A 13,876-nucleotide genomic window follows, 5' to 3' on the forward strand; every position below is an offset into this window, starting at 1 on the left:
CTTGCCTGGATGTAACATATTTTTCATACATTTCTTCCCTAGCTTTTTTGGCATCCTCTAGCTGAATCTGAAGTCTTTCAAGACGATCTTCTTCATGTGCACAGCGAACACTAAGCTCCATGTTCTGGCGATTAAGATAATCTTTATCTTTTTGCAACAAGTTGAGGGATTGTTGTATGGTTGCCAGCTATAAAAGGTATTAAAAAGAACACTTTAACATGAACTTCAAGGTAAGTATTTAACCTATGTACACATATTTGCAATTTCATTTTAACTCTCTTCTGTGAGAAAAATATAACTGTGCTCTCTCTCCAAGTAACAGGTTATATATATATATATATAAACACAGTGAACAGACATCCTGGATTACTGCACGAAGAAAGAAAGCAGTTACTGCTCCTATAATTAGTCCCCCCCTGGAACAAATACTCTGTCAAACACTTACAATTGGATGTTCCTCCAATACAGGACTTGTGATGCTACATCAGTATACACAAAAACCAGCAGGACCTTCCAGGAGATTAGTGCTACTTTTATTCACTCTCATATTAATTTAGTATGAAGTTAATCAAAAAAGCCATTGTTTTTGCTATACTACAGTATTTGATGCGTACATACAAACTTGATGTACACAACAATACTTTTTTGGCCACTGTTATATGGAGAGGACAAACTTGCCTTTTGATGTCCTCTAACAGTGATAGAACGCTGAGGAATAAACAGCCTAACGAAGCCTTCAGATTGATATGAAAGAGCAGAATATAAAAGGTATTTTCTAGTAGAAACTCATTTTTTCCCTAATGTTTCTGACAATCTCTACGTCTACCTGTAAAATTAGGCAGAGCAGTAGCATCTTTGAAGTGGAAATTATAGCCACTATTTTATATGTAATATTGTTATACAGAGACACTAAGGAATGCAATCTCTCCTGGATACTTTCAGGAGGAATCTGTTACATGTACTCAGCTGCTAAAGTGTTAACACACAAAAATCCTCCATATTATTCTTCCCTGAACCAGTGCAGAAGACAAGAACAACCTTCTCATGCAGTGCCTTTCAAATGATATTAAAAAATAAATTCATAAATTATTTCAGAACAGTTAATCCATTATTTCCTCTATTTCTTTTGGTGTTTCCTGGAATAATTTCTGTACAAAATCACAGCTTAAAAACAGTCTTACTTTTGCATTCAAGTTGCACTGAGCTACAAACCATCTGATAATCAGTCAATGATGATATAAACTGAAAAGGTTTCTTTTTTTCTTGGAATTCAGTAAAAGTCTATTCTCCCTCCTGAAAAGCTGTTGCGAAGTTACACCTACAAGACAGGAAGGGGGAAATCCCTTAGCAATGCTAATAGTTCTGGATGATTCTATCCTAATTAGCTTACTTAAGGTGAAAAATTCATCCTGGAGGTTCAGTGAGGCAATCCTCCCTATGAACAATTTGATGCAGAAATAGTGAAAGTGCATACTGAGTAATGGAAGCTTGTACTGGTATAAATCATCTCAAATCCTATAGATCAAGGCAGTGAACTTGGAAACATTCTCTACATATGTTTCTTTTTGAGTCCCTTGACCCAAAAGTTATCATACATGTCCATCACTGCACACAATTTGTGACTCTTGGATGAATGAATTATTGAATGGAGAAGCAGCAAGGGGCATTTCTTTGGATCTAACAGGCCTCTGCCTCTTGGAATGTCCTTGGAGAAGCAGAAACGTATTCTCCTGTGCAAAACTAGTGTTACCAGAATGGTAATGGCTGAGATTTGAGTAAAATGACTGACCTATCTGGATCACAACTCACTGGAATTCTAACAAAGATAAGAACCCCTCTGCACCTGAAGAGGCATTTATTCTCTGGCAGAGACCAGAAGAGCTCTACCAAGATAGTCGTGGACTGCAGCACACGATGCAAAAGGGGTTGAGAGAAATGTTTGGAGCTTTTTTCAGCCTTTAGAAGAGAAATCTGGTCAAGGAAAATCCTATTGTTATCTTCACTTATCCAAGTGGAATGCATAGAAAAATCCAGACTCTTGGCAGTACATAGTGACAGGACAAGATGCAACAGAAAAAAGCTGCAACAACTCTGATTAGCTTTTACGAAAATATTTGCACAAAGAAGGCAAACAAATACTGGAACAGACTGTCCAAACGGCTGTGCAATCTCCATCTTTGGAGATACTAAAAACTTGACAAAGCCTTTGTGGTGGGGGGAAACAGTTTTTCCCCCTGCAGTTATAAAATGGTAAAACCCCAGGGGGTGGTGACCCTTGGAGTTTTGAAGTTTTACCCAATGAGCGCTTCCGTGAAATATAAACATACCACACTCAGAATGGAAGAAAAGGTAGTTGTAGTTTGGTGGTAGAAGAAGTAGCCATGTTGTGAAAGCCATGAGGAGTGAGGGCAGGAGCCCCCTGGGGGGCTCTGACCCCCGCCCGCCAGGGCTGGGGCTGCAGGGACTTGGAACAGTGTTAAGCTGGACTATGTATCTGTAGGTATAAGCCGGGGGATGTTTCTCCACGGTGAGCAGCAGCAAGAGATACTGAAAGCAGCGGCAGACCAGCACTGACCGGAGAAACCGTGGCTGAGAGCCAAAAGATAAGAAAGCAGCAAACAGCATGCAACCAAAGAAGACACAGAGTTGTCTGAGAGAGCCAAGAACAAGAGCCAGCAGCAGCAGAGAGAGCAGAACTAGCTCTACAGAGACAGAGTTGGGGTAAGAACTGAAACCAAAAAAACCCCCCAAACTCCTTGGAGACCCCTCACGTCCTAGAAGGGAGGGGTGAAGTGCAGGATGCACTACAGAGAGGAGCTGGAAAGCTCTGAGAAGAATGCAGAGGGTGACCTTGGCCCCCCCCGCTGCTTGAGACAGTACAGGAGCTCTGGTAGAACTCTTGAGGCAAAGGTTTTCAACTGAAAGCTGCCCGAGATGTTCTGATTCAGGGGTGAATCCCCTGAGGAAGGGACCTTCATGGGGATCTTACACCCCATGATATGACCGTGGTGAAGCGAGTTTTGTCCCTGCTATGCAGTCCACGGAAGAGAAGACCCTCGCTTGAAGACGATGGGCCACGAGGGCTTGGATACCCCTCATGAGTACTGGCAGAGATCCAGTCACAGCTGCTGCATGCATGAGAAGAAGAAAGCCTGCTGCCTTAGAGATATTGCTGCTCTGAAAGTGGAAAAGGGATCTTTCCTTCTTCCCTCCTGGACTTTTATTTGGAGGGGAGAAGAGATTTGATCCATTGTAAATACTTACGTAATGGTAGAGATAGATAAGATTGTATATAATGTATTTATTTGTACAGTCATTGTAATATATATTCCCTTTCCCCCATTTTGAGTCTCATGTGGTTGTCTGGAAAACCCATCTCACATTGGGTTGAGATGTGAGAGGGGGCTTGGACTAGGGAATTAGATTTTTGGGGCTCTCAAACCATGACAGCCTTAAGCAACCTGACCTAATCTTTTTCTGCATTGCATGGGAAGGTTGGAGCAGTTGGTCTCCTGAGGACCATTCTAATTAAATTATTCCACGATCCTGACAGACTTGATTAGACAAAGAATCAAATTCCTGAGGTAAAGGAATTCTTAGTAAAGGTAAGAACTTTATATTTACCTCTTTTGCTAAGTCATTTCTTTCTTTAGCTTGTGCTTTGTATGACACCTCTAATATTTCATATTTTCTTCTGAGTTCTGATAATTCGTGCTCAAATACATCACGTTCACTGTTAAAACAAAGTGAAACTATTAGATGCATAAAGTGTAATGAACAAGATTCCTGTGCATTTGTAATTTCTCAACCTTATTTCAGTTCGTGACACTGACTTCTTCCATAGGGCAGTTACTGATAATCTTACTTTTTCAGTTGTTAACACCTAGAACAGTACCTTATTATATGAAACAATTTAGGATTATTTAAATACTTAGAAACAAAGAAAGTTCTATTACAATTATCTTCAATTCCCATCCTAAATTATTTCATCCTCCTCTGATTATTCTTCTTTAGTGTAACTTTGGGCTCCCCTCTTAGCAATGAACTGCAAGTACCCTTATCCATAGTTTTAGTTTTACCAAGCTTTTGATGTTATTTTCCATTATATTCTCTTGAATCTTTTGCAGATATTGAAGCCCGATGAAAAAGTGAAGAAAGTTCATTCCCATCTTCCTAATCAAACAGAAAGAAATATATACTTGTACTCAGTTGCTGTTCTCCTTTGTATACAGTCCCTTGATACTAGAGAGGGTTGTACTACTCCTGTTTAAAATATACATGACACAGCTGCAAAAATTATGTTAGTGTCCTGAACAAGAGTGCTTTCCATATGCACAAAGAAGCATCTCTGTGTCTCCACTCTAACCCTGTCAGAACAGGGAAATGAATGAGCCAGTATGAGCTTGCAGTTTGGAAAAAAGCTAACCAAATTTATATTAAGTATAGCATAGCTTTAAAACTGAGATAACTTGTAGGGCAGCAGAACTAGAATATCTGACAGCATTTTTCAAAGGCAGAAACAAACCTGGAAGTGATTAACTCCTGAAGTGTTCCCAAATATCCTCCCTCATACAGTCATGCCAACAGTGCTCTCCCCTCCCCTTCATCTGTGCCTACACAGATGAATGCAACCTACTCTCTCATATATAGTTTTGGCACGTTCATTCATGCTTTTCTCAACTCAAGACTATTTTAAATGCACACTACTAAACACTGGGGCCATTCACAGGAACGTTATTACAATCCACTTATTAAGATGCAGTTGCACATAGGAAGCAAGCCATAGGATCAGTCCATCCTATTTGTAACAAGCTGCCAGGTAGATTCCAAGGTTGTCCTTAGTACATATAGCTGCGAACCAGAAGAGCTGTGAATCCAGAAGACATACTCTCCTTCAAATGACTTAGTGGCAAAGTCATTTTTGTCAGTAACTCTGCCTGAGTTCATTCTGTATGAACAACTAAGGAGCTGGCAGGGTGTTTTCTATTTATAATCCCCATTTTTGAATCCATTTCCCAACAAATGTGCCAAAGGCGATATTTCTTGTACTTGCAAATACACTAAAAAAGCCTTTTGGGAGCTGGACTGAGAAGTATATGTCTATGAGTGTATTTATAAAAAGTCCATTTTCAGTATTTTGCAATTGTTTTTTGCAAGATGGACATTCAAAACCTTGGCTAGAACTATAAGATCTGTATTTTTAAAAAGAAACATGCTGGAGCTTCCTGCAATTAAACCAATCCACTAAGGTAATCCTAAGATTGTCTGACAAAGACTTCTCATAACAGCCCTTTCAAATTTATGACTATAAGAATATCTTAAATTGTAAATATTAATTCCCAAGGTCCTACCCTCTTAATTCACTCTGTAGGTACCACAGAGTAGAGCCTTTTGTTAGAACTCTGTTTTTAAACTAGGAAAAAAAAGAGTACTTGTTCCAAGATGCTTGGCATCAACAGCTCCCACTTCCTTAGTTGCAAAGAGACTGCTAGGCTCTTCTGAAAACACAGTCAATCTCAAAATATAAACTTTTAGGAAGATAATTTAATGCATCAGTTTTCAAAATGTTGTTCATTTTATGTCTGCAATATACTACAGGAGATAACTGAACCATTAGTGGACTGAGGAAAGGAAAAATATCTGTGGTGTGCGCAAGTCAAAAATAAAATTAAAATCTCTAGTCAATCAAGGTTGATGTTTATCTATTAATATTTGTATGTTATTTTAACACTTGAATTATAGAGATACTTACGATTTTACTTTATCATAGTTCTCTTGTCTGTAATCACCTTGCTGAATCATCTGCTTGGTATCAGCCAGTTCCAGTGTTAAACGCTGGCATCTAACCTCAAGCTCTGACCGACTCTTCCTCTCATCTTCATAGCTCTAGAAAGCAGGACATTTTGAAATGATCACAGCTACACTGCTATTTACTTAAAGCAATTACAAACTAAGTTTTGTGAAGATCTCTTATGAATATTTACATGGGAGTATTTTCATTTGTCTCAGTACTAGGAAATTTAGTACACTTCACAAAGTAACCAGCGATACCGATACTCAGCTTATTTTTATCTTATTATAAATAGAATCATAGAATCAACCGTGTTGGAAAAGACCTCTGAGATCATCAAGTCCAACTCTTGATCCTACACTGTTGTGGTTACTAGATCACGGCACTAAGTGCCACATCCAGTCTCCTCTTAAAAGCCTCCAGGGATGGTGAATCCACCACTTCCCTGGGCAGCCCATTCCGATGTCTGATTACTCCCTCTGTAAAAAATTTCTTCCTAATATCCAACCTAAACCTCCCCTGGTAGAGCTTAAGACTGTGCCCTCTTGTCCTACTGCTGGTTGCCTGGGAGAAGAGACTGACACTCACCTGGCTACACCCTCCTGTCAGGTAGCTGTAGGGAGTGACAAGGTCTCTCCTGAGCCTCCTCTTCTCCAGGCTAAACAGCCCCGGTTCCCTCCCTCTCCTCATAGGATTTGTGCTCCAGTCCCTTCACCAGCCTTGTTACTCTTCTCTGGACCTGCTCCAGCACCTCAATATCCTTCCTGAACTGAGGGGCCCAGAACAAGACACAGTACTCCAGGTGTGGCCTCACCAGTGCTGAGCACAAGGGAAGAATCCCTTCCCTGGACCTGTTGGCCACACTGTTCCTGATCCAGGCCAGGATGCCATTGGCCATCTTGGCCACCTGGGCACACTGCTGGCTCATGTTCAGCTTCCTGTCAATCCAAACTCCCAGGTCCCTTTCTGCCTGGTACTTGGTCTTGTTGAACCTCATCCCATTGGAATCAGGCCATCTCTCCAGCTTGTCCAGGTCCCTCTGCAGAGCCCTCCTGCCTTCCAGCAGATCAACACTCACCCCCCAAATTGGTGTCACCTGCAAATTTGCTAATGGTGGACTCAATCCCCTCATCCAGATCATCGGTAAAGATATTAAACAGAACTGGGCCCAACACTGATCCTTGGGGGACACCACTAGTGACTGGCCGCCAACTGGATGCAGCACCGTTCACCACCACTCTCTGGGCCCGGCCCTCCAGCCAGTTCCTGACCCAGCACAGAGTGCCCCTATCCAAGCCGTGGGCTGCCAGCTTTTTCAGGAGAATGCTGTGGGAGACGGTGTCAAAGGCTTTGCTCAAGTCCTGACAGACCACATCCACAGCCTTCCCTCATCCACTAGGCAGGTCACCTGGTTATAAGAGGAGATCAGGTTGGTCAGACAGGACCTGCCTCTCCTAAACTCTTGCTGGCTGGGTCTGATCCCTTGTCCATCCTGTAGGTGTTGTGTGATTGCACTTAGGATGATCTGCTCCATAACCTTGCCAGGCACTGAGGTCAGGCTGACAGGCCTGTAGTTTCCCAGGTCCTCCTTGCAGCCCTTTTTGTGGATCGGCGTGACATTCGCCAACTTCCAATCATCTGGGACCTCCACAGTGAGCCAGGACTGTTGGTAAATGATGAAGAGCAGCTTGGTGAGCTCTTCCAACAGCTCGCTCATCACCCTAGGATGGATCCCATCTGGTCCAATAGACTTGTAAGGATCCAAGCAGGTGGCTAACTGTTTCCTCTTGGATTACAGGGGGGCTATTCAGCTTCCTGTCTCTGTCTCTGTCTACCAGTTCCAGAAGCCAGTTGTCCTGAGGACAACCTGTCTTACTGTTGAAAACTGAGACAAAGAAGGTGTTAAGTACCTCAGCTTTTTCCTCATCCTTGGTGACTATGTTCCTCCCATGCTCAACAAAGAATGGACGTTTTCCTTACCCCTCCTTTTGCTAATGTATTTGTAGAAGCATTTCTTCTTATCCCTAACAGAAGTGGCTAGGTTGAGTTCAAAGTGTGCCTTTGTCTCTCTAATTTTCTTTCTACATGACCTAACTATAATCCTAAATTCTTCCTGAGTAGTCAGGCCTTTTTTCCATAGTTGGTAGGCTCTCTTTTTTCCCCTAATTTCCTTCCAAATCTCCCTGTTCAGCCAGACCAGTCATCTTCCCCACTGGCTTGCCTTTCAGCACGCTGGGACAGCCTGCTCCTGTGCATTCAAGACTTGCTTCCTGGAGCATGTCCATTCCTCCTGGACCCCTTTGTTTTCAAGGGTTGTTTCCCAGGGTACACTCTGAACTAGTCTTCTGAGTAGGCCGAAATCTGCCCTGGGGAAGTCCAGGGTAGAAGTTTTATTGATGGCCCTCTTTGCATCCCTGAGTATTGAAAACTCTATTATTTCATCACTTCCGTGGTCTCCAACCACCACATCTCCCACCAGCCCCTCTTTGTTTGTGAACAGCAGGTCTAGCGGGGCCCCACCCCTGGTAAACTCATTTACCAGCCGGAGCAGGAAGTTATCCTCTATATATAAATACTTGATTAATGTGCCTATTTTTTATAATGCATTTGTCTATTAGCACAACTTCCAAGACACATAACTCTCATATATACAGCCGTTTAGGGCAATAGCCTATATAGACTGTATGACATAAAAACACTCTGATCAACTTCACAGGCATCATCAACTGAAAGACTGACAGAATGCCTTCTTGAAAAAACACACCTAAATACTTGTAGGACACTACAGAAAAGCTCCCTAAGCTACTAAACATACTGTAACTATTCTGTTAATAAAAAAGAATTATTTTTTTTTTTTATATTTCACAAACCTAGTAATTTTCACTTTAACTAAAATCACATTAGGTCACAATCTCAAAAATCACAACAACAAGAAAGACAGTTCTGGATGGTCTATCATTAAAAACACATTATTTAAAGACATGATTGTTACTCATCCTAACATATACTGGTACGTATACGGTTTATTTTTATATTTACCCTAATTAACAGATATACATTCAGCAAATTACCACTATAGAACACTTTCTTCTTAAATCAATTAACATGCTATTATTTATAAAAATGTAACAGTAAAGTATCTGTCAGACATTTTTAAGAGCTGTTGTCCACAAGTTAGCTAGAGTTTCAAACCTGTAACATAATGGTGTTACTACCCTGCTGTGCAGTGCAAACATGATTCACCCTGCAATAGGAAACATCTGTAAGGGCACTTAACATTTAAGTGCAAATCGAAAGATTAAGTTTAGAATAAAATTCTTTTGTGGATATCCTGTGTTATACCGCTGCTAATATCAAGCCAGAATTCATACACTCTTCACTGAGTGGGCTACTGAAGCTCCTACATTATTACACATCTGGAAGCTAGAAGACAACTAGCTAAATTATAAAATTAAATTGGGTAATCTCTGGACAAATTTTTCATAAACAGCTTTAAAGTACCAATTAACAGAACGGTTAAATATCTACAAAATTAGTTCCTTCTAATACCTCCGCCACAAACTTAGGTTTGAATTTTATTTAACAAATCAATTATTAATGTCATGTAACAATATGGTAATGTCGGGGAAAGGAAGTTAAATTCTGCTTTTGAAAAGTGATACTAAGATATACCTTAAGTATGTGGGTTTGTTATGTTTGTTTTTTAAAGATTTAATATAATTCCTGAAGAAACACTAATTATACTGCACAGGTCACTGTTTTTCATCTACCTAATTTTAAGGTGTCAAAGTAGTATTTTAATCACATGAAGAAACATGACAAAGCTAATAGTCGTTCTAGGCTGTAAATAGGCTAACACAAAAAAATCTGTATGGTATGCATAAATCCAGATAGCAGATACACAAGCTTCTGGACTTCCATAGCAATACATCTTAAAGACATACAATCAGGTTGCCTGTGCTTAGGAAGAATAAGGTTTGCTTTGCATGTAATGAAGTTAATTTAGTTTATAACAATGTCCATATATCCTAAACTGATTTTAAGATATCTGCAATGGAACAGCTTTATCTTTCAATTTATCTTCAAGAGCTAGCTTGAAAGTCTTGATGAACAGCTTTGTTCTGCTGAAGTAAAAAAGGGGCTTATAAAAGAACCAAGACACAGAGCCCTTTCAAGTACAGGAATGAGGTCCTGCAAATAAATATTTTTATTAAATAAAAATAACCTAAGTAAGCCCACAAACATCAAAATAATTAAAGGATAAACAGTACTTCCTCACACTGAGTGTGACTGCAATAATAATCTTTGTTACTGCAGAGAGCAGCAACTCAGACTGACGAGATGGTTAAACAAACAAAAAAACAAACCTGTCCTCTGTGAGACAGATAGGCAAACATTGCCCAAAGAAATTCTTGACAGAGCTGTTTAAGAAAACCAGTATTAACCAGTACAGGTACTTTCTACAGAGCATGTGAACCAGTCCCTACCAAGAAGTGCTTCAATTTGGTTTATAAACACTGTCAACACATGGATGTTTCAAGCAAGATTCCAAACAAATGATCTGCACCACTTAAAACCCAAACTGGTAGAGAAACTAAAGACCTAATGGCAGACCTCAGTTTAATGATATTGAGCTTCACTGTTATCCTCAATCTGGAATGAATAGCAGTTTACAGCAGTCACCAAAATGAACATCTACCTCAATTGCAAGTACAAAAACTAGGTGACATATTTTTTGAACAAAGTTAGTGACACCTAATACATGGTAGGGATTAGTTGATCTTTCAAAAAGCCTTCAGGATAAGAAGATTTACAGAAATGCAGGGAAAAGATTAACCAGCTAATCAAGCAGAAGTAGCATGACTTCTTCACACTGTCTACAGATAGCCCTGTGGAAGAAAGTGATCCTGCTTTTAAAAAGCTTTTTTAAAAGGATCTTTATCTTTGAAGAATCACTTACACAGGCCAGCATTTTGTTCATATACTAAGGTACCTAAAGGCCCTAGACAAATACAAAGCTACTGTATGATTGTGATGTGAAAACTAATTCCCTCAAGTTACTTGGATGAGATGCTGCTCCTTGGTAAAGATGACATTTTGCTTTAATTGTTTACACAGTCTGCATTCAAAAACTATTGGTAAATACATTATTTATTGGAATACAACTGCTCCAATGTCAGGAAGAAGCTATACATAACTGGATGAATAAGACATCTCTAGTACATTGATTTGAAATTGGTAATCTGCCAAGAATTGTAGAGGAGTTACTATCTGCCCACAAAAATTAGAAACAAAAATGTTGAGCTACTCCAAAATAGAGAAACTCGACAAGAAAAGTAAGAAAGAAAAGCTTTGGCTTAAGTGCTTCTACAGCAAAAGAAAGTAGGGGGGAAAAAAGCTCTTTCTCTAGATCTGAGCTTACTAGAATCTCCAGTGAAATATTCTCAGGTGAAAAGGATCCTTGAGATCACTGCATTACAGAGTAGTATAATTAAACCATTTGGTACTTCTGAACAGCTAGCAGGCAATGTGAGCCACAGCTATGTATCGAAAGAGTTAGAAAGATACTGGACAGAAAAGGGAACTTTCATAGATAAATCATTTCCTTGACTCTTGGAAATGTTAAACTGCTCCCTCAAGCTCATAATTACTGGTAGAGGATCTTCTTTGCAGCTTTTTTTCCAGAACAATATTAAGAACAATGAATGGGAGGAAAAAAAAGCATGTACTTCATCTAAGACTGAGGCCTCATCTGGCCTTTTTAGAGAGAGTTATGAAAACCAAGTAATCAAGGCACTGCTTGAAAGAAGTGGCGTCTGGGGGCTGGGGAAGTGTTCTAGACTGCAGTCTTTACATATATGCCAACTTTAGGAGAAATCTGAGGGATCACAGTCCTGGAGTACCAAGAACAGCCGCAGTTTTCTAACATTCAGATGCATCTAGTGCCAACTGATCCTTTAAGTACAAAAGCTTAGTTTATTCTTTGAAGACTATAGATGGGCTTTTCCTCCAGCTGGAAAATATTATCAGAGAGCAAACTTTAGTTATGTCTAGCAAAACTTGACAGCTACTAAACCTGATTCAGAGACAAAGCCTTAGAAGAGATCTTTGTCCTACACATAACCAGCTCTCTCTTTAGGCTTACCATAGGTTTTAGATACTGTCATACTATAAATCTTATTGCAAGTCCTGAAGACAACTTTACAGAAAAAATAACTGAGGAAAGGAAGCCCTGATAAACCTGTATCGAGACCGAATTCCAGGAAAACACTGCCAAGAAACTCCTAGCCAGAAGAAGAAAGCAATACTTAATCTTCTAAAGCTATAAAGAAAAGCAAGGTTTCCTTCCCAGACTCTCTCTCAGTCTTGAGAGCAACTCATGAGTAGTAAATTACATCTGTTCGAGGGAAGGTTCTGACCACTTTGGAAGCAAACAACTCTGAAAATAGTAAACTGATGTTCTGCATGGGAACACACACATCAGAAGCTGGTTTTGTTTCGGGGAAGCTCCTGGTAATACACACCTATAGCTGGACTTCCTTTTCTATCTGTACCTCCAAAGGTGGTGCTGCCAACATTACTTAAACTTGAAGTACTAAGCACTGTAAAAGGAGGACTAAAACGAGCCTGTACTACACACTGAGTAACAAGTCAGTCAGCACTGCAATACAAGAACATCATTTTAACAATTCCACTGCCTCCTCCCGGTCTGTGACTGCTGTACCCAGAATCAGATGCAACAATTGTGCATAGAGAGCCATTAACTTAGCAGCTGTACAACAGAACCACTTTAAAAACAGAAAGTGGCAACAAATATCTTTTGACACTAGCTGTGTTTATCAGACTATGTTCCAGTACTAGAAACCAGTCCTCACACGCTATTTTCTGCTACCAGTTGTTAGAAGCAGCTCCTTGCCCGGCTGGTCTGTGTTACAGATTCAGCAGCCTTTGATTAAGTGCTAAGAGCAGCTACACACAGTCATCAAGAGAAATTTACAAAGTCAAGAGTTTTAGTGGTCTCACTTTCCAGCACACTAAGAACTAAATGAGTGCTAACAGAGGCTAACACACACTTAGGACCTCCTGCCCCTTCTGAACAAACAAAATATATTTTCATACACCTTGAGTACAAATAAAGGTGACAAACATTCAGAAGATGTGTTTCGTGCCCTAAAGTCAGAAATAAAAGTTTTTCTAATACAAATGAATGAATGAATTGCCTAGAGATAAAGAACAAGTGGATTTGTCAAGTCTTAGAAGATTAGTTTCTAGAAGGCTACAATGACAATTCAATTTTTACAGAATCAAGCTTCCTATCTGGTACAGCTGCTTATAAGCTCAGTTGGCTGAGAGGCCACAATATCAGGCCACTGCACTCACAAGATCAGGCCAGGTCTGTCATGCCAAAACCAAGTATGATTGGTTTCTGTTTGGTATGATTCCCTTCCACCCTCCAGGAAAAAAACAAAACAAAACAGCACTATGTAGCAAAAAAAGATTTAATGGGTTTGAATACCTGATTTTATATAACTAATACTGAGCCAGAATACAGGTTCATTATGACAGCATTCGGAGCATAAAACTAGTCTGCTTTATTTTCTCACAAAACAGTATATACAGGCTCATGATAGAGAAAACAAAATAAATAAAGTCTCTTACATTCACACTATGAAACAAAAAGACTAAAATTACAGCTCATCTCCCTTGACCAAATTAAAAGAAGGCAGCCATCCTGTCAGAAAAAAACAGAACTGATGTCAGGCAATGGTTGTCTTATTTGATGAATTCATTTCACATTTAAACTTTCCTAGAGTTGACTTAACATATTAAGATAAGTTTGAAATTTCCTTCAAACTTTTTCAATTCTTTGTTGGCTAGATAGACTTTCCTATGAGCCTAGAACTAATTCTCTCATATACCTCATAACCTTATTTCTGGGTGAATATTTACATGCATAGAACTTACTCAGACCTAAACAGTCAGCCATGAACAATCAGAAAAGCCAGCAAAATCCCCCTTCCCTAAGCCATTAGTAGTTAATAGAAAGATTTGGGGTAAACATATTTTTTGTTCTTTCCATGTTCC

General features: G+C 39.7%; 1 protein-coding gene across 8 annotated transcripts in view; it reads right to left on the reverse strand.

Annotated features, from left to right (window-relative positions):
• Window positions 1-13,876, reverse strand: part of PIBF1 (progesterone immunomodulatory binding factor 1) — a 113,900-nt gene that overhangs the window by 88,226 nt on the left and 11,798 nt on the right. For all 8 annotated transcript variants that reach the window (XM_039385178.1, XM_039385177.1, XM_039385175.1 and 5 more), the window contains 3 exons: window positions 5,753-5,886; window positions 3,625-3,733; window positions 6-187 (listed from right to left, as the gene is read on the reverse strand). In XM_039385178.1, coding sequence (XP_039241112.1) covers window positions 6-187; window positions 3,625-3,733; window positions 5,753-5,886 — 425 coding nt within the window. The remainder of the gene's footprint in view (window positions 1-5; window positions 188-3,624; window positions 3,734-5,752; window positions 5,887-13,876) is intronic.

This window comes from Pipra filicauda, unplaced genomic scaffold (genome assembly GCF_003945595.2).
Source record: "Pipra filicauda isolate LSUMZ 115617 unplaced genomic scaffold, ASM394559v2 scaffold39_size4671491_pilon, whole genome shotgun sequence".
NCBI classification, from domain to species: domain Eukaryota; kingdom Metazoa; phylum Chordata; class Aves; order Passeriformes; family Pipridae; genus Pipra; species Pipra filicauda.